The 24,378-nt window shown below is 41.7% G+C and overlaps 2 protein-coding genes across 24 annotated transcripts in view; one reads left to right on the forward strand and one right to left on the reverse strand.

The window, feature by feature from the left end:
- SOD1 (superoxide dismutase 1) overlaps positions 1 to 24,378 on the reverse strand; it is a 1,049,346-nt gene that overhangs the window by 426,812 nt on the left and 598,156 nt on the right. Inside the window, exon 1 of one of the 15 annotated variants that reach the window (XM_050786103.1) lies at positions 13,521 to 13,530. The exons of the other annotated variants lie outside the window; for them this stretch is intronic. The gene's annotated coding sequence lies outside the window, so the exon portion shown is untranslated. Of the gene's footprint in view, positions 1 to 13,520; positions 13,531 to 24,378 lie in introns of those variants that run through there. 15 annotated transcript variants of the gene reach the window in all.
- The window catches only part of TIAM1 (TIAM Rac1 associated GEF 1), a 1,375,699-nt gene that overhangs the window by 315,554 nt on the left and 1,035,767 nt on the right, over positions 1 to 24,378 (forward strand). For all 9 annotated transcript variants that reach the window (XR_007724593.1, XR_007724594.1, XM_050786046.1 and 6 more), the window contains 2 exons: positions 17,941 to 18,165; positions 20,279 to 20,464. Coding sequence is in view for 7 of the 9 variants with exons in the window: in XM_050786046.1 (XP_050642003.1) it covers positions 17,941 to 18,165; positions 20,279 to 20,464 (411 nt within the window). In the remaining 2 variants the exon portion in view is untranslated. The remainder of the gene's footprint in view (positions 1 to 17,940; positions 18,166 to 20,278; positions 20,465 to 24,378) is intronic.

Here is a 24,378-nt window from a genome sequence, read left to right on the forward strand (position 1 = left end):
CTCCCCCAACCCCACCCCACTCACAAACGCAACCTGCTAGTTGAATTGAGTGAATATGTCTTTTATCATCCAAGCCAAGACACTTTTGTTTATCTGGGAATGACTTAATTTCCTCTTCATTTTTGAAGGATAGTTTTGCTGGATATAGAATTCTTAATTGACCATCTTATTTCAGTGCTTTGAAAATGTCATCCTACTACTTTCTGGCCTTCATGGTTTTTGAAGAAAAATCAGCTGTTTATCCTATGAGGCTCCCTTGCTGATTTGAAGATCGTGACTTTGTCTTAAAACAGTTTGAGTATTATGTGTCTAGGTATATCATTCTCTTTGAGTTTACCTGGAATTGTCTTTCAGATACATATCTTTTAATATTTTTTAAATTTTAAAAATTGTGAGTACTAGTGGCCACAAAATAAAATGTGTTTATATTTATGGAGTAGTATCTTTTGGATCTGTAGGTTTCTGTGTATGTGTTTGTGTATTTAAATCACATTTGGAAAGTTTTTAGCTATTATTTCTTCAGATAATCTTCCTGCTTATTTATCTTGCTCCACTCCTTTGGTGACTCATGTTCTGTTTACATTAGTATGCTTGATGAAGTCCCACAAGCCTCTGAGACTCTGTGCATTTTTTTTTCATTCTATTCCTTAATCTCACTTGATCTGTCATAAGTTCACTGGTTCTTTTTTCTTCCAACTCAAATCTGTTGTTGAGCTCTTCTGGTTATTTTTATATATATACATTGTATATAGTATATATAATATACAATATATATTATGTATAATATATACAATATATAATATATATTATATAATACATAATGTACAATATATAGTATATATAATATATACAATATATAAAAAAATATATATATATAAATATATTTTTTTGTTTTTGAGACAGAGTTTTGCTTTTGTTGCCCAGGCTGGAGTGCAATGGCACAATCTCAGCTCACCACAACCTCTGCCTCCCAGGTTCAAGCAATTCTCCTGCCTCAGCCTCCCAAGTAGCTGGGATTACAGGCATGCACCACCAAACCCGGCTAAGTTTGTATTTTTTTTTTTTTTTTTTAGTAGAGGTGGGGTTTCTCAATGTTGGTCAGCCTGGCCTCAAACTCCCAAACTCAGGTGATCCACCTGCCTTGGCCTCCCAAAGTGCTGGGATTACAGGTGTGAGCCACTGCACCTGGCTATTTTTTCTTTTTCTTTCTTTTTCTTTTTATTTTGAGACAGAGTCTTTTTCTGTCCCCCAGGCTGCAGTGCAGTGGTGTGCTGATTTTGGATCTGACTTTTCTGAGACAGTTTCTATTGACTACCAGAATGTCAATAGAAGCAGTCCTCCCATTTTGGTCTCCCAACCCACTTTATTGTTGTTTATTGTTTATTTGCATGTCTCATAAATTGCCAAGTCTCTGCTCAGCTAGTTGAGTAGTCAGCTAATTATTAGAGAGAGATTTCCTTAAATGTACAGAAGCAATAAGTTTCCTAGTCTTTCCTAAGAACAGAAGTTTGCAAGTTCAAGCACATCATCAATGCTCAGGCAACTAGCTTTCATCTCTGCCTTAGCCTTCATCTCTGCTTTCACCAAGCTGTAGGGTAAGTGGTGTACTGATCACAGCTCACTGCAACCTCAGCCTCCTGGGCTGAGCAGTCCTCCCAGCTCAGCCTCCTGAATAGCTGAGGCTACAGGTGTGCACCACCACACCCAGCTCATTTTTTCTATTTTTTGTAGAGATGGGGGTCTCACTTTATTGCCCAGGGTGGTCTCAAACTCCTGGCCTCAAGTGATTTTGCCGCCTCAGCCTCCTAAAGTGCTGGGATTACAGGCATGAGCCACTGTGCCTGGCCTGATTCTTTGAAACAAAAATTACATTTCTTTATTGACATTCTCTATTGAATGTGATATTAGTCTCATACTTTATTTCTTTAGACATGGTTTATTTTAGTTCTTTGAATATGTTCAAAATAGTTGCTTGAAATCTTTGTCTAGTACTCAACATGGGACTTTTCTGAGACAGTTTCTATTGACTACTTCTTCTTCTGTGTATGGGCCATACTTTATTTAAATTGTTTTAGAAACAGAGTCTTGCTCTATTACCCAGCCTGGAGTACAGTGGTGCAATTATAGCTCACTGTAACCTTGAACTCCTGGACTCAAGCAGTCTTCCCACCTCAGTCTCTCAAGTAGCTGGGACTACAAGTGTGCACCACCACACCTGGCTAATTTTTTAAAAATATTTTTTAAAGACAGAATCTTGCTATGTTGGCCAGACTGGTCTCAAACTCCTGGCCTCAAGAAGTCCTCCCATTTTGGTCTACCAATCCTCTGGGATGATAGGCACGAATCACCATTCCTGGCCCATACTTTATTGTTGTTTATTGTTTATTTGCATGTCTCATACTTTTTTGGTTTAAATTGTACGTTTAAAATAATATAAATGTGGCAACTCTGAAAGCAGATCCACCTCCCATCCCCTGGGATTTGCTATTGTTGTTGATTATTGGTGGTGATAGTGCTTCTTTGTTTAGTGACTTTCTTGAGATCTATAAAATATTTAGGCTTTGTCATGTGTACCCACTGAAGTCTCTGCTCAGCTAGTTTAGTAGTCAGCTAACTATTAGAGAGAGATTTCCTTGAATGTACAGAAGCAATAAGTTTCCTAGTCTTTCCTAAGAACAGAAGTTTCCAAGTTCCTGCACATCGTCAATGCTCAGGCAACTAACTTTCCTCTCTGCCTTAGCCTTCATCTCTGCTTTCACCGAGCTGTAGGGTAAGTCAGACGGTGAGCTTAGGAACTTCTTGGGACTATCTGGGCTTGTGGACAGCCTTATACGTATTTGTGACTGTATTAGTCAATTCTCACCCCCCTAATAAAGACATACCCGAGACTGGGTAATTTATAAGGAAAAGAGGCTTAATGGACTCACAGTTCCACATGGCTGGGGAGGCCTCACAATCATGGCAGAAGGCAAAGGAGGAGCAAAGTCCTCTTACATGGCAGCAGACGAGAGAGTGTATGCAGGGGAACTCCCCTTTATAAAACCATCAGATTTCATGAGACTTACTATCATGAGAACAGCATGGAAAGACCTGCACCCATGATTTAATTACCTCCCACTGGGTCCCTTCCACGACACGTGGGAATTATGGTAGCTACAATTGAAGATGAGATTTGGGTGGAGACACAGCCAAACCATATCAGTGACCTTACAGATTATAAGAACTGTGTCATAGCTTTTCAGAGCCTTTTGTGGAAATTGTATTCCCCAGCTTTTCCTCAAGTTTCTTGGTCAACTTCTCATTTGCTTCAGGCGACTGCAGTGTTAAACAATTGTCATTAATTGTTTTTCACAAGCACCCCCTGGAGTGAAGAGTGTTTGCATGAATGAGGTCTGAGTCAGGTCAAATAGCAACAAGCTCTGTGAAGAGGTTTTTCTGGGACCTGTTAGACAGGTTGCTTAGTGATGGTTCTCTGAGAAAGGTGTTTTGGGAAAGATATAGAGATCTACCTTGGAATGCCATGTTTAGTTGCATGTGTCAGACTTGAGGAAGGTAGTTTCCTCCTGTGGGGCTATGCAGCTGGTTTTCATGTGATTGTATAGATGAGGAGACAAAGATGGAAATAGAGCGATTTAAAATATCACAAAACTTGCTGTTTTTACTGAGGTTCAGCCATTTGTCTTTAATAAATGCAGCTCAGATTGTTACAGAACTTAGATTTCTGGAATTGTGAAAAAGTTGATTTTGACCATTTTTTACCACTGTTCTTGTTGCTTTTGTGAAGGAATGGCTCTTTGGAGGTTCTTAACCCTCCTACCCCACCCCAACCCCCATTGATGTTGATGGCATTCACCAGGACACTTTAGAGAGTAGACACTATTAACAGATATGCCAGTATACCAGGTATAAGTGGCGACAGTCCCAGGCCAAATGGGACATATAGCAACCATTCCATAGGTACATCTGAGTTGTTCCCAGGTGTTAAGGATCGCAAGCAATGTTGTTGTGAGCAGTCTTGTACCTGTTCTCAGATTATGTTTGTCCACATTTCTGCTGGACAAACATATATACCTAGGAGTGGCATGCAGGGTCATGGGTTAGGCACATATTCAGGATATGCCAGTTTTCAAAATGATTAGTGTGATTTATATTCTCATCAGCAGCCTAGGAGAATTCTAGTTATTCCTCATGTTTACCAACTTGATATTGAGATTTAAAAAAATCCTTTTTAAGATATTAATGTGAAATTGAGTGCATATTCATGCACTTAGTGACCATTTCAATATCATCTTTTGTGAAGTGCTTATTTTACTTTCTTGTCAATTTTTTTTCCATCAGAGTTTCTTTGTTAATGATTTATGGCAGCTCTTTGCATATTTTATATATCATCTGTGTTGATTATATTCATTGCAAGTATCTTTTTCTACTCTGTGGCTTGCTTTTTACTCTCTTAAGGGTGCCATTTGTTGCCGTGAAACTTAATTGTAACCCATGCTCACTTCTCAAGCCTTCCTTAATGGGTAATGCTTTGAGTATCTTATTTTTTAAATCTACATGCTATAGCGTCATGAAAATTTTCTCATATATATGTTATAAACAATTGTTTTGGCTGGGCATGATGGCTCATGCCTGTAATCTCAGCACTTTGTGGGGCCAAGGCAGGCAGATCACTGAGCCCAGGAGGTTGTGACCAGCCTGGACAACATGGAAAGACCCTGTCTCTACCAAAAATAAAAATGAAAAAAAATTAGCTGGACATGATGGCATGTACCTGTAGTCCCAGCTAGTTGAGAGGCTGAGGTGGGAAGATCACTTGCTCCAAGGAGGTCAAGGCTGCAGTGATCCATGGTTGCACCATTGCACTCCAGCCTGGGTGACAGAGCAAGATCCTATCTTAAAAAAAAAAAATTGTTTTTCTGCATCTGGCATAGTTTTTATTAATTGGAAATCTTGCAAATGAGGAAATGTCTAACTGTCTGACAGCAACAGTAACGTTATTGTGAAATTAGTGGCTATGTTTTACTTAGCCCTTATTGTATACTACCATCTTAATGTGAGTCACATGTAATTCTTAGAGCAGTAGTTAGTTGGATTATGTATCCACATTTTAACCCATTGATGCGTGTTGTATACCCCATTTGTTGAAGTCGAGGCTTACAGAAGCTAGTAATTGGACCCAAAGTCACATACTTACTCAACTCAAACCAAGCCTCTGTTTCTCCAAACCTTTTATTGTCTGAGTATACTATTTGTCCTATCACGATTGACCCTAAGAAGAACAAGGGTAAGAGTCAGTGGCTACCATAAAAAGGGACTAGCCTTTTCTCAATCCTAGAATTAAGCTACTCATTGGAAATATTTCTAAAGTGAAACCTAATCTTGGTCCTGCCTTGCCTCACTACACAGGTTAGATGATTATCAGATGAATTTCAGAAAGGCTCCCTTAAAAATTTGTTTTTAACCCTCAAGTGGAACCGGAAGGTTTTCTTTTTCACTTACACATTTCTGATGTGAATTCCTTTTGAAAGAACCTTCATGGCCATAAAATTGCTAGTAGAATGTAAATACCCAATAGATCACATGGAGTAAACTTTTTTGTATGTGACAACATAGGATCTTATTTTTGAAAACCTTTGTGTTTTCACATCCATTCTCTCTTTCAAAGAAAATGTTTGAAAACATTCTCTGCTTTCTGCTTATTATAAATCCACGTAACTCTGGAGCAGCCAAATCAGAATGAAACCTGTGTGTGTAGGGGTGAGGCTAAAGCACAGGCGATCAGCCACGATTATGGAAGTTAATTTGTAGGTTATTCCAGCCCCAGGGCTCAATTCAGTGCACACAGCTTCCAAAGCCTGTGTGCTGCTGATTCGACGCTGTTACTCAAATACCCACAGACTCACCCATGGAAAGGAGATTCATGTTACCAACAAAAGTAGGAAAGGAATTTTTATGTGTGAGGTCGGAGGAGGGTGGGAATGAGCAGGAATGTTGGAGCCGGGTATATGGAAGAAGTGCTAAGCTGTCTGCACTATTTTAATTTGAGTTCTTTCCTTCAACTTGAAGCCAGAGACTGTACCTACCACCTACAAAGTACAACTTCCTATTGGGCCTTCATTCATTCATTATCTTAGGATGTCACATGCAATTCCAAAAAGCTCACCCACCTTTATGGTAATATATCCTAATGTTAGTTATTAATTTGTCTGTTAAACGCCTTGGGAACATAGCTAGCAGGCAAATAAGAAAGATAATAGAGTAGAAAATCATATGCTGTTATGTATCTAAAGGGGTATAGAAAATGTTATCTCTAGGAATTGATTGCCTTTTCCTTCCATAGAAAGTTTTCTCATCATTTACAAAGTCACTTGTGTGAGGGTATTACATGCATATTAAGAGACTCATATGCCATTAAGTTGAGTTGAAGATTAAGTGTGATGATGATGGTGTCTGATAGATAGCAAACACTTAACAGTTACCATTTTAGTAATAAAAAAAGACCATTCCATGGGCTCCTCATAAATAAGCAACTTTACAGAAATTAAGTGCGGCTTCACTGTGAAAAGACTAAGGTCTTGAGTTTCATCAGGGTCTAGAGAACTCCCTTGGAAGCCATGTCTAGCTGTGTGTGTCAGACTTGAGGAAGGTCATGGCCGCATGCCCTGGACAAGGGCAGCCAGGCTGGGGAAGAAGCTGTAAATCATCTTTCACAAGGAGGTGTCAAGTGGACTTGTGGTAGAAAAGACTTTAGTGGAGATTTGGCATCTTGACCCAGTGCCCCTCTCAAAAGGGGGTACGGTCCCTGCAAGACCCTGGCCAACAGGTGAGCCTACTCTCTGGGCAGCATCTCCCATTCCTGGAGATCTCCCAGCTTTCAACCGTCTGTTTTGTTAGGCAACCATAAGTCCCAGAAAGTTTTTCATCATGCTGAGATAATATGTTCTTTCTAGTGAGTCTTGCCATTTCTCTTTGTTTCTGTATTCACCCCCAGAGTCCTGTGCAAGTCTTCTGCTTATCCTCCTCATCACCTTTTAGATACTTAAAAACAGCTTTCATTTGTCTCCTGCCATGTCTCTTTGGGCTACCCTGCGTAAGGTTTCCAAGCCATTCTCCCTGTTCTTACTTGTAAGTGAGCTTAGCATCCTGTGTGAGCCTCTGTGTGGTCTGCCCCATGCAGCCTGCAGTGAGGTTCCTATTGTCCTTGTTTCCTCTAGAGTCAATTCCTTTTATTAAAAGCCACATCAAACTGTTGACCAGACTGAGCTCATGGTATCTTAAACCCTCAAAATCAATTCTTACCCAACAAGACCTTCCCCATCTTATTTTAATAGATTTTTTTTTCAAAAACCCAACTCAGAACTTAAATGTACCTCTTTGATATGTTATCCTTGTGGCTTTTATCCTTCTAATAAACTGTTGAAATCCTCTGGGATCCTTATTTGATCTTCCCTGGTGTTTATATTCCTCTTAACTTCACATTATCCGCTGATATGACAAGCTGAGTACAAGGTCTTCGTTCTCTTTGTTGGTTTCTGTGTTGACTTAGTCTATAGTTAAGTCCTGTTTTCCCCACTCCGTAGATTATATCCCTCCTCCTAGCCAGCCACTGTAGAAATATTTACCTTTGATTTTGGCATGGATTAGTTGTGGAGAAGGGCCAACTCTAGGATATGTGGAGGCCCAGGAAAATATTTTTTTATGGAGGCTTTATCTATATAAAGAATTTGGCTCACCTTGGATCAACTGTCAGCACCATTCTGGTGGCCCAAACTCAAGCAGTCTGGTGAAAGAAATACCACACAGGCTGGTGGGTACGACTCACTAGCCACAGACTCAAGTTCAAGAGTTTTGGGCATCTTTTTGAGACCGCATAGCTGGTATAGGGTGAGAGAATTCCCTGAAGGGGAGAAACCTCCTGAAACCTCCCCTTTCCAGGAGCCAGAGGGAGACTTGGAAAATTTCAAGAAAAACCCTCCAAACTATGGGACCTCCTGAGGTGCAGAGCTCTGGCAGGGGCCCCACTTGCCTACCTCTTAGGAGACTATTAATGGAGAATATGGATATTGAAGTGCAAAATGAATATAAAAGGCTGGAAATCAGTTAGATTGCATACCTTCTTGTGGGTGCCTCAGAGGTTCCCCCACACTGCAGAGGTATAATTGTGGTTGAGCTGGATCTTCCTATACAGTTTCTATACTGTTATGTATCATGCAAATTATGTTACTAATGGTATTCTTCCTTTTCTTACATTAGTTTAAATTTGTATTAAATCAATATCAGCATAGTTTAAAAGAATTCAGCTAACATTAAAAGGCTTAGAGTGAAATTATTTTCCTCCTTTTGCCCTCTTTGCCTCATGAGGCTTATTCCCCAGAAGCAACTATACAAAACTATTTTAGCTGATGTTTTTGTTTCTTTGTTTTCTTGCATTTGCTCTCATTTCTCATTAACATGTTTATACTGCTGTTTCTAATGGATTTTAGGTACTACTGACTTTCTATTATGATAGATGAACATTTAGCTGTGTTAGCTATAAATTCTTCTTTCCTCATCTTCCCATATAGGTATGTGAATATTTAGGACTAAAGCACTAGTCAGTATTATTACATTGTTATAACTATATAAATAGTATTGGCTGCAGAGTCAAGTAGTGTACTGTGATCTTATTTCTTTTCTGTAACAATTTCTTACTTGTTTGTTTTTTTCTGTAATGACTGCCCTCTTTTTTGGGGGGGGAGGAAGGCTCATATTGCTTATTTTCCTGGTTATGTGGCAGTGATATTTTCTAAATCTCCAGCGTGTTAGCTGTTTCATCAGTGATGTTTTCCTTTGAAGCCTGCCCTCCCTGGCACATTGTCCTGCTCCCATATGGCTGCTCTATGGGCCTCTTGTACAACAGCCTCCCTAGAATTACCAGCTGCTTCTTTTTCATGAAAATAACCTGTAGTAACTTCCTATAAAATGATGCATATTTTTAAATGTCTTCATTCTACCTTTTACTTGCATATTTGAGTAATTTGGAATTTTGGCTTGGAAGTCATTTCCCCTTGGTTTAATTATTTTCTGATAATGTTCTCATTTCTGATTCGCATATGTGTGTGGTTTTTTTTTTCCTTTTTGAATCATTTAGCATCATTTCTTTATCACTAGTATTCTGATCCTTGTTTAGTATATATGCTGCCGAAGCAAGCACAATTTCTTTTCTTTGGTGTTTTTTGGAGACAGGGTCTTACTCTGTTGCCCAGGCTGGAGTGCAGTGGTATAATCATGGCTGATTGCAGCCTCAGCCTCCCAGGTTCTCCCACCTCAGCCTCTCAAATAGCTGGGATGACAGGTGCACACCACCATGCTTGGCTAATGTTTGTGTTTTACGTAGAGATGGGGTTTTGCCATGTTGCCCAGGCTGGTCTTGAACTCCTGGGGTCAAGTGATCCACCTGCCTTGGCCTCCCGAAGTGCTGAGATTACAGGTGTAAGCCACTGCACCTTGTTGGTGTTCTGATCCTTCACAATGATTTCCTTCTATTGACATTTTAATTTTGGTTATTTTTTTTTTAATTCCTAAAAGAAGCTTTCTCTCCCTCCTTCCCTCCTTCCCTCCCTCCCTCCCTTCCTTACTTCCTTCCCCACCTCCTCCCTCCCTTCCCCCTTCCCTGCCTTCCTTCCCCTCTCCCACTCTCTTTTCAATCTCATTGTTCCTTTTTATTGTAAACTGTACTTTTCGTTCACTTGTTTATAGCTTTAGATTCCCTTGCATCTCCAAAGGTTGTGTAGATTTTAGGGAAGCTTTCTCTGTTTCAGGCATGGCTTCGTGGTTTTTTTTTGTTTTTTTTTTTTGAGACAGAGTCTTGCTCTTGTCGCCCAGGCTGGAGTGCAGTGGCTCCATCTTGGCTTACTGCGTCCTCCGCCTCCCAGGTTCAAGCAATTCTCCTGCCTCAGCCTCCCAAGTAGCTTAGATTAGAGGCATGCACCACCACGCCTGGCTAATTTTTATATTTTTAGTAGAGATGGAGTTTTACCATGTTGGCCAGGCTGGTCTTGAACTCCTGATCTCAAGTGATCCCACCTCAGCCTCCCAAAGTGCTGGGATTACAGGCATGAGCCACCATGCCTGGCCTTAAGTTCTCTTTACAGATACTAAAAATAATGGCTTAAATAAGTCTTATGTAAACAAAATATGATGAGTGTAGAATCAACAAGAAAAAGCATTTTAAGAATTCACACTGGAACTTTATTCCTATCTAGCCTCTTAAAAAATGGTAACTTTCTTTTTTTTTTCTTTTAAAATGAAAACGTTTGACCTACTTTACAATTATTCTTGTGCTTCTATAAACTTGGATTATCCAAAATTTTAGTTTCCTAGATTTGGCATACATTCCCTAGTATTTCTTGTGTTTAAAATGAATTTCCCTTTTCCTGCCACTTACGTAAACCATTGATTATCTGAAATCACCAAGTGTCCTCCATGCCGTTGGATAATTGAAGCTGGATCTATTTAAATACATAATGAAGCCCTGAGCTTCATCTTATCTCTGCACTCAAAGGGGCTGTTATGCAAAATGCATTTTTTGCTGATTATATTTGTCTGTTGGCAAGAACTTTGCTTATTCCCTTCACTGAACTGTATACAGTATTTATAGCATCCCCAGAAGGCAAAGGAAGAATCACAAAATTCACTCTCTCTTTACCTGTCTGCTGCTGTTTGTTTAATGGAAGGTGATTTGTGGTTAGCAAGTTGAGAGGGTACCATTGGGTGGTCTCTCCTTCCTGCCTTTTTGACCTCTGGATTCTGACGAAGGGACCCTTCATGAATCTGATGTCCCTAACTAACCTTGCCTGGTTCAAGAAGGGGAGGCAAGGTTAGTGGCTTCAAATGGCTTTTTCTAGCATGTCAGAATTTATATCCTGGAGAGACCTTGAGGAACAACATTGTGTCAGGTCAGGAGTCCCCAGTTGAGGTGTTAGGCCAATGAATGGTCAAGAAATGTTGCAAGACTTTTCTCCACCCAACTAGCTGTTGAAAGCAGTCAATGGAGAGTTCGTCTCCTCTCTTGTGGACACATAGCTCCCTGCCTGCCACTGCAAAAGGACAAAGTTTGCAGAAAAGCTCATTTATTGAATTGTCCTTCTGAGAAATTGATTTGGCTTAATGATAGAGAATGGTAGGGGCTGTCATTTTATTTAGACAGGACAGTGGGAGCCAAAGTTCTCTCTAATGGAACTGCCTTCAGCCATTGACAGATTTTTAAAAAGTTTGGGGGAACTGAGGCATACTTAATGGTGAAAAGGGCTGATGGCTAAATTTTTCATACAGCTGTCATCACACATTTCTATATATGTTTCTCTAGGTTTGGGGGCTCTTTTTATTTTATAATTATTTTTTCTTTTAAATTGTGGTACACCACACATAAAATTTACCATCTAGCCATTTTTAAGTGGACAGTTGAGTGGCATTAAGTACATTCATACTGTTGTGCAACTGTCACCATTATTAATCACCAGAACTTTTTTTTTTTTTTTTGAGATGGAGTCTCACTCTGTCACCCAGGCTGGAGTGCAGTGGCATGATCTCGGCTCAGTGCAACCTCCACCTTCCAGGTTCAAGCAATTCTTGTGCCTCAGCCTCCCGAGTAGCTAGGACTACAGGCATGTGCCACCATGTCCAGCTAATTTTGTATTGTTAGTAGAGATGGGGTTTCACCATGCTCAGGCTGGTCTCCAACTCCTGGCCTCAAGTGATTCGCCCACCTTGGCCTCCCAAAGTGCTGGGATTACAGGCATGAACCATTCTGCCCAGCCCATAACTCTTTTTCATCATACAAAGCTTAAGCGCGGTCCCCATTACTTAACAACATTCCATATCCCCTTCACTCCGGCCCCTAGCAACCACTGTCTTTCTTTATAAGTTCCAGGATAGCTGCTTTGCCAAAATTAAATAGATACCATTCAAAGGGTGTTTAACTTTGGTCAGCTTCCTTCATTTTTACTTCTTAAGTGGAAGACAAAGGTGAACTCTCTGACATCAGAATGGAGTGTGTTGCTATTGGCTGAATTTGGCTGCGGTCCGCACAGAGGGAAGAAGACCCACTTTCATTAAACAGGGAGAGCAAAAGGCTGTTGTTCCGCAGAACGTATCAGATTGTGGTCTTTCTTGGGCTTCCACGTGCACTACACAGACTCCTTTATTTTTGAGACATCCCCTGTTTTGCAGTGGAATTCCTGCTTTGCTGGGAGATCTGTCAGGATAGGTAGAATTATGCTGAAGTAAGGAGCACTTAAATCTCAGTGGTTGAACATGCTTTCTCCTTCCTGGCATGATCGAGGCTGGCTCCAGAGCCGTACTCATCCTAGACTCTTTGGATCCAGGCAGACAGAAGCTCTATCTTGACACAATGCTTCTGTGACTGTGGCAAAGGGGCAAAAGCGAATCAGGCTTTAGTTGAGTAGTGATGTCACTTCTACTGACATTTTACTGGCAAAAGCCAAGTGCCATGGCCATGCCTGGCTTCAGAGGGGGTCAGAAAGGTCTATTCTCTCATATTCCCAGAATGAGAAGAGCTCAAAATATTGAATGGTCATGCCTGTAATCCCAGCACTTTGGGAGGCCGGGGCAGGGTGATCACCTGAGATTAGGAGTTTAGGACCACCCTGGCCAACATGGTGAAACCCCTCTCTACTAAAAATACAAAAATTACCTGGGCTTGGTGATGCATGCCTGTAATCCCAGCACTTTGGTAGGCTGAGGTGGGTGGATCACTTGAGGTCAGGAGTTCAAGACCAGACTGGCCAACATGGTGAAACCCCGTCTCTACTAAAAATACAAAAGTTAGCTGGGTGTGTGGTTCCTTAGTAGCCTGTAGTCCCAGCTAGGGACTAGGGAGGCTGAGGCAGGAGGACCACGTGAACCTAGGAGGCGGAGGTTGCAATGAGCTGAGATTGTGCCCAGGCACACTAGCCTGAGTGACAGAGTGAGATTCTGTCTAAAATAATAATAATAATAATAATAATAATAATGGCTGGATGCGGTGGCTCATGCCTGTAATCCCAGCACTTTGGGAGGCTGAGGCGGGCAGATCACGAGGTCAGGAGATCGAGACCATCCTGGCTAACATGGTGAAACCCTGTCTCTACTAAAAATACAAAAATTAGCCAAGCGTGGTGGCAGGGGCCTGTAGTCCCAGGTACTAGGGGAGGCTGAGGTGGGAGAATGGCGTGAACCCGGGAGACAGAGCTTGCAGTGAGCTGAGATCATACCACTGCACTCCAGCCTGGGCAACAGAGCCAGACTCCATCTAAAATAATAATAATAATAACAATTGTTATTATTATTGAATGGGTAATGCTCATGACTCTGCAGCCTGGCTTTCAGAGCAGTTAACAAGAACTGGGGGTCAGGATCAGTGTGTCATATTAAACAAGAAAAAAACAGAACCAAAACATTTTTTTTTTAAGAACAGAGTTGGTGGAGATTGGGATTTATAATAAATGACTGTGTTCTTCCTAATTTTTCTGGGCTTTTTTCCCCTCCATCTGTGAAAAATGGTCATCTGAGTCCCTTCTGGATAAATATTTTTATTTAAATTCTTAAGTTCGTAACATATATTCAACCGAGCTTGCTGTCAGAAATTTCAGATCTTTCTATCCGTTACTCAGGTATTATGTCAGGGTTGTAGGTATTTCCTTTTCTTACTCCATCAGTAGGGGGTGAGGGTAGGGGCTAGGAGGTTCTAACTGAGGCAGAGATGAGAGAGGTTTGCTTTGAAGAGATGGATGTGGACTGCCCCTGAGCTTCCACCTGCCAGGTGTTGGTGCAGGAACCATAGCCTCTCCTTAGTGCTTCATGCACCTCTGCAGGGATTGCATCTGGATGCCCCCACATTATCCTTTAAAAATGGGTGAAGATGGCCAGGCGGGGTGGCTCACACCTGTAATCCCAGCACTTTGGGAGGCCGAGGCTGGTAGGAGTTTGAGACCAGCCTGGCCAACATGGAGAAACCCCATCTCTACTAAAAGTACAAAAATTAGCGGGGCGTCGTGGCGGGCACCTATAATCCCAACTCCTTGGGAGGCTGAGGCAGGAGAATCTCTTGAACTCGGGAGGCGGAGGTTGCAGTGAGCTGAGATTGTGCTGCTACTGCGCTCCAGCCTGGGCGACAGAGAGACTCCGTCTCAAAGAAAAAACAGGCGTGAAGACGTGGACTCCACTAAAATCTAAAAGCTCCTCATTTCCACTGAGCCATACAAACAAAATGGAAAGCAAGTTTCAGGTCAAGGAACCAGCTTTTTATCAGGTACTACCAGGCACTTTGGAGGACAAAGAAATGGTAGAGAAGGATGAAGCTTCTTGGAACTTCCTTTGTAGTTTTGTAAGGACAATATTTAATGAAAACTAAAAATGTGAAGTATCTCATTTTTAGCATAGTTATAGAAAAATTATACTCAACTATTAGGATAATATACCTTGGAAAGATGTTCTTTGAAACTTTCTATGACAGTTTAATGTATACACAGAAAAGGCACATTTTGATGGTGTTTAACAAACTGAACACACCCGTGTCGTACACCCATGTAAACAGCACCCAGATGAAGAAACAGAAGGTGGCCAGCACCCCAGAAACCTTTCTTATGCTTCTTACCAGATTCTACCTATTGCATCTCATCCCACCAAAAAAACCTGCCCTCTTGACTTCTAATAGTATATATTAGTTTATCTGTGTTGGTACTTGATATGGTTTGGCTGTGTCCCCACCCAAATCTCTTCTTGAATTGTAGTTCCTGTAATCCCCACTTGTCATAGGAGACAGCCATTGGGAGGTAGTTGAATCATGAGGGCAGTTACCTCCATACTGTTCTCATGATAGTGAGTGAGTTCTCACTAGATCTGATGGTTTTATAAGGGGCTTTCCCCCCTGCTTCATTCTGCACTTCTCCTCGCTGCCACCATGAGAAGAAGTTGTTTGCTTCCCCTTTGCCATGATTGTAAGTTTCCTGAGGCCTCCTCAGCCATGCTGAACTGTGAGTCAATTAAACTTCTTTCTTTTATCAATTACCCAGTCTTGGATATATCTTTGTTAGCAGCATGAGAATGGACTAATACAGTACTTCATATAAATAGAATCCTACAGTATGTATACTGTGGTGCATCTGATTCCTTCCCCAAAATGATGTGTGCAAGATTTATGTGTGTTAGTCTATAGTTATAGTTCCTCCATTCTTGCTGTATGGTATTTCATTGTGTGATTATCTCACATATTCATCCATTCCCCTATTGGTTGCATCTGGATGGTGTCCAGTTTCACCCATGATATGCTGCTGTGCATGTTCTGGTGTGTATATTTTTTGTGCATATGAATGTATTTCTCTTGAATATGTACCCAGAGTGCATTTTCTGGGTCACAGGGTGTACATATATTCAACTTTAGTAAGTAATATCCAACAGCTTTCTAAAGCAGTTGTGCAAGTTTACTTTCCAGCCAGCAGCCAGCAGTCAGCAGTGCATAGGAGTTCTGGTTACTCCGTATCTTTGCCAACACTGGGTATTTTCATCTTGAAAGTTTTTTTTTTTTTTTTAAAGGAAAAATACTTACCAGATTATTTTTCCATCTGAGCTGGTTCCTTTCCTAATTTAAAAAAAAAACGAGGCTGGGCGTGGTGGCTCACACCTGTAATCCCAGCACTTGGGGAGGCTGAGGCAGGCGGATCACGAGGTCAAGAGATTGAGACCATCCTGGCCAACATGGTGAAACCCCATCTCTACTAAAAAAAAATACAAAAATTAGCTGGGCGCATGGTGGCGCACGCCTGTAGTCCCAGCTACTCGGGAGACTAAGGCAGGAGAATCGCTTGAACCCGGGAGGCAGAGGTTGCAGTGAGTCGAGATTGCACCACTGCACTCCAGCCTGGTGACAGAGCGAGACTCCATCTCAAAAAAAAAAAAAAAAAAAAAAAAAAAAAAAGTGGGGGGGAATAACCCCACCTAACGAGATACCCACTTATTGTGAGGCACTGAGAGATCCAGTGATCGAGCTTTGTACAGAACACCAGCAGGAACAAGCTTGGTGCTTTCATTAGCTGTAGGGGGAGCCTCTCTTTTTCTGGTGGAACTTCAAGGTGATACATAAGGACAAACTATAAGATCATGACCTGCGAAGACGAGATAACTATAACATAAAGTGAAGCAAATTTAATCTCATAAATAGACATGCATTTTTTTCCCCCTAAGTTTCTCAATCTACAAGTCCTCACCTGTGGCTTCCAATGTCTTTATCGCCTCGCCTCCTCCCACTCAGTCTTTACAAAGTGATTCCATTTGCTTTGTCAGGTGGTGCTTCTGCTGTTTCTTCTTGGATTGTCTAGCGTATTGAAATCTTCTTTGTCCACAGGCAAAATATTTGTTATCCACATAACAACTGCTGGACCAGTTAGGTTTGCCCAGTGGGAGGTGACTTTGTTGGTTGGCGCCATTTTTAATATTTGATGCTGTTTCTTATGTGGAATACAAACCTGATCCGATTCAGAAATAATAAAGATAAAGTACTCTCTTGACTTAAGTTCCAGCTGCCAGCCAGCACAGAGTCATGTGCTGGTGGGGTCCTGTTAATAAAATGTTGTTTACAAGTGGCTGGGCGAGGTGGCTCACACCTGTAATCCCAGCACTTTGGGAGGCCGAGGCAGGCGGATCACTTGAGGTCAGGAGTTCGAGACCAGCCTAGGCAACATGATGAAACCCCATCTCTACTAAAAATGTAAAACTTAGCCAGGCGTGGTGGCACATGCCTGTAGTTCCAGCTGCTCGGGAGGCTGCACGAGAATTGCTTGAACCTGGGAGGCAGAGGCTGTAGTAAGCCAAGATCGTTCCACTGCACTCCAGCCTGGGCGACAGAGCAAGACCCTGTCTCCAAAAAAAAAAAAAAAAAAACCCAACACCACCACCACCAAAAACCCAGAATTTTATTTATAAGCCAACACTCAAATGAGTCAGAAAACTAAGAAGGTGCTTCAAAGGAAAAAACAATGAAGTGTTTTTGTGCATGAAAAATGATGTTAATAGCTCCTTTAGTATTGTCATGGCTGAATAGACTATTTCTTGAGATGCACTAACTTCTGAGCATTTGTTTCACCTCTCTGGACTTAAGAGAATACCTGAAAAGGTCCAGTATCTCCTCACCTGTAAAAACTCATTGATTGAATTCCTAAAGAATCATTAATAGTGAGTTATCACACATGTGCTGTCTCTTGAAAACTATTCTGACTTGCCTTTCAGAACACCGAGTAACACCAGTCCCACTTAGGTCACCATTGGTGGGTGTTGGTCACCATTTTCTTAATGCCCATCTCAAACAGGCCACTTTTAGCACGTGGAGTGTTGTTGGGCGGCTGCAATTCTTAGAGGCTCCCATGGAGTCCCCAAAGACGGTATTTCTTCTGGCTACCTGACCGCTTCCCCAGCCCTAGTTCTGTCTTGCTGCTTAGCACCAGGATAGGACCTTTGGATCTGGGTTGCAGTGGTTCACGAGGGCAGGGCTGTTGTAGCTTCCTATGTCAGTAATGTCCCTCAGTCCCACTCATGCCCTGTAACTGACCAGACTTATCTGGAAACCGACCTTTACTTCACAGGCACCTTCGTGAGTAGATACCAAGTTGTCTGCGTTAGGAGTGTCACTTTCACATGTGAATTCAATAAGTACATTGAGTGAGCGGATGTGGTGGCTTCATTCAGGACAGCCCTTGAAGGGGAGGAGGGGAGAGTGGGCATCTGACCTGAGACTCACTTTTTGTTACTAATTTCCTGAAGGAAGAGGAGGTCAGGTTAGCCCTATCCATGGGTATCTAGACCTGTCACCTCGACTGGCAGGCAGTGCTTCTCTGGAAATGCTCCGGTTCATTTTTCTTAAGTTCCTAAGAGGTGCCTTTTTCTTCCTGCCCCTTCTTCCTGGTACAGACCACTAGCCAGACGGAGCTCGAAAACTGGATCACCGCCATCCACTCTGCCTGCGCCACCGCAGTCGCAAGACACCACCACAAGGAAGACACGCTCCGACTCTTGAAATCAGAGATCAAAAAACTGGAACAGAAGATTGACATGGATGAAAAGATGAAGAAAATGGGCGAAATGCAGCTGTCTTCAGTCACTGACTCAAAGAAAAAGAAAACAATATTAGATCAGGTAATCGTTCTTCCGTGTTTAGATCCAGACAAAATTGTTAGGTCTCTTTGTTTTTCTTTTTTTGCTGTTTTGGAATCGTGAAACATCATCAGATATCTCCTCAACAGCCTGTCATCCAGGATGCTGAGTTCTTTATTGTGACTGTCGGTGTTCTTCACTCTGTTCGTAGCTGATTGTTAACAACTAAATGTAACAATATTACATTGAATGAAAGACAGAAACCCAATAGAGGAGCCCCTGGCCCCCACCAAGGATGTGCTGTTCTAGGGGATCTGTGTAACTGGAAAGTTTGCAATTTCATTTCCCATATTATCAGACTGACCTGGAGTTCTCTTATGGTGGGGACTCATTTCTGACTCCTCAGTAAATTTTGAATTCTTAATTTGGAAAAGGTAAAGTACATTCAAAAGATATATCTGGCTGGGCGTGGTGGCTCATACCTGTAATCCTACCACTTTGGGAGGCTGAGGTGGGCATATTCGTTTGAGCCCAGGAATTCAAGACCAGCCTGGCCAACATGGCAAAACCCCGTCTCTACACAAAAAAATACAAAAATTAGCCACACCTGTAGTCTCAGGATGCCGAGATGGGAGGATCACCTGAGCCTGGGAGGTGGAGGCTGTAGTGGGCCAAGATTGTGCCATTGTACTCCAGCCTGGGTGACAGAGCAAGACTATCTCTCTATATATCTAGATATAAATACATATATATATATATATAATTGCTTTATATGTGCATAAGTATATTTCATGCTAAACAGAAAAGATTGAGTGAAATGAACATAGAACATTTTTGCCTGCTATTCAGCTGTCAGTAACAGCCATCTGGTAGTGTTTTGACACTTTGTCCTAATGCTTAGGAAATAATTGCATGAATAAATGATATTTAAGTATTTGAACAATTGACATGGGCCTTCCACATTTCTCTCCCTCTGGGGTTTCCCTTTGTTACCTGACATTGTGTTTTTTTAAATTGACGCAAAATTCACATAATGTAAAATCAACCATTTTAACACGAACAATTCAGTAGCATCGAGTATGTGTACAATGTGGTGCAGCCACTACCTCATCTAGCCCTGAAATGTGTTAATCTGCACCAAAAGGTAACCCCATACCTGTGAAGCAGTTGCTCGCCTCTGCCCCCATTTTGTCTTCTTGGATTTGCCTATTCTAGATGTTTCATGTGAATGGAATTCCACAGTACGTGGCCTCTTGTGTCTGGCTCCTTCCCTGAGCTTCATGTTTTGGAGGTGGATCCATGTGGTAGCATACATCAGCACTTTACTCCTGAGTGCTGGCTGAATCGTATTCTGTTGTATGTATACACCATGGTGTGTTTATTGGCCATTTGTTGATGGACATTCGAGCTGTTTCCACCTTTTGCGAACAGTGCTGCTGTGAACACGTGTGTACAGTGATACTATATTTTGTCGAAGCACAAAGGGAGATTTCAACCATTCATCATTATCTGTCAGCATCACTGAGCCTTCGCTCTATGCCAGACCTTGTCCTTAGGCTTGTATTATCTTTTTCAAACATCCCAACAGCCTTATGAGCTAGGTATTATTTTGCCACTTTGAAAAATGAGGGAATGTCTCAGAGACATGCTACAGCTGGAACTTTGTATTCCAGAGCCTAGGTCTCCACCGTCTTGTGTTCTGCTTCCACCCTTTGTTCCAGGCTACCACGCTCTTCCCAAAAGCACTTGGTCAAGTGCTTCTAGCCTTTAATTCATCTCACTCTTCTTTATATGAAAACCCACCTCTTGTTAAGTCATATAGTTCTCTGGTGATGGAAATCTCTACCTTTTTACTTCTTCAGTCTTGTGTTTGTGGCCCAGAGCTTGGAGTTGACAGACCTATCATGCCCCCAGTACGAACTCCAAGATAGGAGGGAACAGAAGAACTTGTCATTTTCTATTTATGATGCTGAATTTATGGCTGTAGATCTTTGCAGAAGGAAACATAAGTAACTAAGAAACTTAAGTACCTGTTGTTTATTCCTTAGGATTATAGTGAATGCCTTTACGACATGTAGATTTGTATAGGATGAAAATATTAACATTTGTTTCCCGTGTTCTCACTTTTGCTTTTCCCGTGTTTTCACTACCGTAGATCTTTGTCTGGGAGCAAAATCTCGAGCAGTTCCAAATGGACCTCTTTCGTTTCCGCTGTTATTTAGCCAGCCTGCAGGGTGGGGAGCTGCCAAACCCCAAAAGGCTTCTTGCTTTTGCAAGTCGACCAACGAAAGTGGCCATGGGCCGCCTTGGAATCTTTTCCGTATCATCGTTTCATGCCCTGGTGAGTAGAAGCTAATGAATTTTTGAAAAACATTAAGCTTGACACTTAATCCTGAGCAGGACTTGACAAGAGTCTCCTAAGTGTTTTTCGAGCTTCCTGCTGTGTGTGGATTTCTGAAATGCCCTCCTATTGCAGTGGATGCAAAGTTCCATTTAAACCTGTCCAAAATATATTACTTAAGCATCTCTTGATGGGGGTGGCCTAAGCTGTTGTGCAAAGAAAATATGAAAGGTACCATCTTCAGCGTTGTTCACATGTAGTATTTGTTGATAGCTCTTGTCGTCTTCAGGCAGTGTCATGTTTGGAACCCAAATACCTATTTTTCATATTAACTTTGTGGTAATGGTGAGTGGAGTGCTCACTCTCATACATCAATGCATTCTCAGGCTGGGTATGATGGCTCAGCACTGCGGGAGGCCAATGCAGGCGGATCACCTGAGGTCAGGGGTTCGAGACCAGCCTGGCCAACATGGTGAAACCCCGTTTCTATTAAAAGTACAGAAATTACCTGGGTGTGTTGGCACACACCTGTAATCCCAGCTACTCGGGAGGCCGAGGCCTGAGAATTGCTTGAACCTGGGAGGAGGTTGCAGTGAGCCAAGATTGTACCACTGCACTCCAGCCTAGGTGACAGAGTGAGACTCTGTCTCAAAAAAAAAAAAAAAAAAAATACACACACACACACAGGCATTCTCATTCTGTCTCTTTCACTCAATCACTCACATACACATAATACATACACCATATATGGAATACAGATCTCTTTGGAGATCTCCATTTCACTTTATTTTTACTGTTGTTTTGATGACCACGGATACCCGATGCATTAGAGCAAGGCGACCTCTGTGATTCGCCGGCTGAACATATGCGTTGCTTGAGGAAGGGAATTTCCATCTGACCTCTACGGTGGCAGACTGTGTAGTCGTGTTGTGTGTTTATAATCTGTAATTTCATGTACTTGCTAAATTGCGAGCAGCTTTGTGTACTTTTGGCTCCTTCTCAAAAATTGCTGTATGAGTAACATGGTTTTAGTCTATCCAAGTCGACACCCACTTAAAATGTACTGCACCTTAGCACATTTGCTAGGGAATTAAATGTTAAGTCTCAGGTTCCAGAAACAGCTTTGTAAAACCTTAGCTGTGCTGTTCTTCTCTTGCTTTGTCAGCTGTACCCTTCGATTGCATTCAGAGCTATAATTCAGTCAGAGGCGTTTGTATTCTTTATAAATAGATTAGCATCATCATTCAGATAATTAGGGGTAGATTTACATTTTTAAAGAAGTCTTAAACCAATTTCTGGAGTTATTAAAACTGGCATCCTGATTTGTTCTGCTAATTACAGCTCAGCTCTTGGTCTCCCTGGCTACCACCTCTCCATACAGCTATTAAACCCTGTTTTTTCAGTAGTGGGACAAAGTGCTGTGTTGAATAAACTTACAAAAGGTTTTCAGTTTTTGACTCCAGATCTATTTCTCGGAGACCTGGACACTCATTTTTAACTTAGCCAAATCTCAGTTCGCCTATTCTGCAAATCAAAAACAAACAAAAAAAACTAGGATAGAAATTCTATCTCCTCGTCAGAATATCATCCATTGAGGGTACATTTTTATGAAGGGAACTCGTGGTGTCATTGAGGTACCATCTGTATTAGTACTAAACCTTGAGCATCGAAGTGGCTCCCTCCTCTTACTGTACCTTCTAGATTTTGGAGAAAATAATTTTGCTTTCTCCCTAAAACTTGTATGCTTTCATTATTTTCTTCAAAGTCATTGGGCGCAACCTCCCTGAGAAAGTTACTCTTCCATAATTCATCTTCGGACCCTCTAATTTCCTTCGTCTCAATGCCTGTGATGTGTGTATACTTTTCTTTCAAGGGGCAGGCTATTAAAATTTGGCCAGCTGGGCCGGGCGTGGTGGCTCAAGCCTGTAATCCCAGCACTTTGGGAGGCCGAGACGGGCGGATCACGAGGTCAGGAGATCGAGACCATCCTGGCTAACCCGGTGAAACCCCATCTCTACTAAAAAGTACAAAAAACTAGCCGGGCGAGGTGGCGGGCGCCTGTAGTCCCAGCTACTCGGGAGGCTGAGGCAGGAGAATGGCGCGAACCCGGGAGGTGGAGCTTGCGGTGAGCTGAGATCTGGCCACTGCACCCCAGCCTGGGCGACAGAGTGAGACTCCGTCTCAAAAAAAAAAAAAAAAAAAATTTGGCCAGCTGAAGATGGGGATGGGAGAGTTAGTTACTCTGAGGTGTTTTGGTCAGTGGTTTTAAAGAGTATTGAAGTCCATACGTTCAACTGTCTGTTCCTTTGTTGGATTTTTGCTCGCTTTGTCAGTGATACAAGTCTGGGTGTTTCAATATGTTCCTGCAACTTCTCTTTTCTGTGAGGGGTTTCATTTCAGACAGAACAAATCAGGCGAGCCTGTTGGGTGTCTGTTCCTATTTGTTGCTTTAGCTCCTGTGGAAGATCCTGGGCAGGGAATTTTACAGTCTGATTTATTAGGGACTCTTATTTTCTTTCCCTCCTCTCCTTGTCATTTGACCCCTGAGATTTTTTTTCTCCTTGGGGTTGAAACATTCTTCAATTTAGTCTTTGTCCAGATTTTTTTTTTTTTCTTCTTTTCAGTAGGGGAGGAGGAAGGAGGAGGTGTGAGGGTAACAGGGCTGGGTCGGGGAGAGTGGAGCTACAATTGAAGTAGCATTCACTGAGAAAGCTTCCCGTAATGCTGCGTGATTTGCAGTAATTAACTGAAGGGCCCCCGCTGTACTCTTTGAAAGAAGGTTATCATTGTTCTTGTTTGCACAGATGAGCAGAATGATAGAGTAATCAGGTTCAGGCCACAAAGGGAGGCATTGTCTGGGCAAAGATCATTGAGAAACTCTTGAGCTCTGGTCCAGCAGTTCTTCTGCCAGCCCTTTTTCTAAATCCCTTTGCTCATTTTGAGTCATTATTGTCTCGGAGGTAGTGGTTACTTTTGCAGTTTACAAGGCTCCAAGCAATTGAGAATACTGCTTATAAGAAACTTAAGTGAAGTGTTTTGTTAAACAGGCTAAACTAACTAGTCAGCTGGTTAACTGAGAATATTTTTGGGTGTATGGATTTCTCTTTCATGCTCTCTTTGTCTGGAAATTGTAAACTGAAGAGTTACCTTTTCATTGTTGTCACCATGTTACATAGGGATATGCTTTTGCTTTGTAGTATTTATGTATTTATTTGTTCAAGCAACAAATATATGTAAGTGCCTGGCATCTGTAAGTTTTATCCTTGTGATTAGGACTATAGTGAACAGCACAGAGTTTCTGTCCTCTTGAAGCTTTTATTCTTGTGGGAGAGAAGGGTAAGAAATAAGTAAACAATTAACTAGACACGGTAAGTACAGGTATTGCTGTGTGTATGAAGAAAGCAAACGGTAATATATGTCAACATATTTATATGGCTGCCTCTATGTATGTATCACTATTAATGACTGGATTTGTTTGTAAAATGACTGTATGACCGTGAGGCCAAATGGACATTTTTTTCCTCTAGAATTTAAAATTTTTAACACCATTTATTCAGTGTTGACATAGTCATGTGAGCCTATGCGTGTCTGCATGTTATAATTTATTCGTTTTACAACCTTTATTTACCTTTAACGGAGAAAGTGATGAAAATAGAGAAAATTTTTGCATATCTTACGGTGTGTTTGTCTTGTGATTTTGTTCCCTGTGATATCTCCAGTGTAATCTTAGATTAAGATCTTTCTCGTGAAAATTCCCACCAGTGTCTTGGATACCACATTTTTCTATGCCCTGATCTGGGTTTTTTTGTTTCGTTTTGTTTTGTTTTTAACCTGCTAAGCTGAGAAAATGCAAAATGCAAGACCTCTCAGCTCCCTCATCTTCCTATTTTTGTTTGGGTCCAAAAACCTTCCCC

The sequence above is a fragment of the Macaca thibetana genome, chromosome 3, assembly GCF_024542745.1.
Source record: "Macaca thibetana thibetana isolate TM-01 chromosome 3, ASM2454274v1, whole genome shotgun sequence".
In the NCBI taxonomy this organism is placed as follows: Eukaryota; Metazoa; Chordata; class Mammalia; order Primates; family Cercopithecidae; genus Macaca; species Macaca thibetana.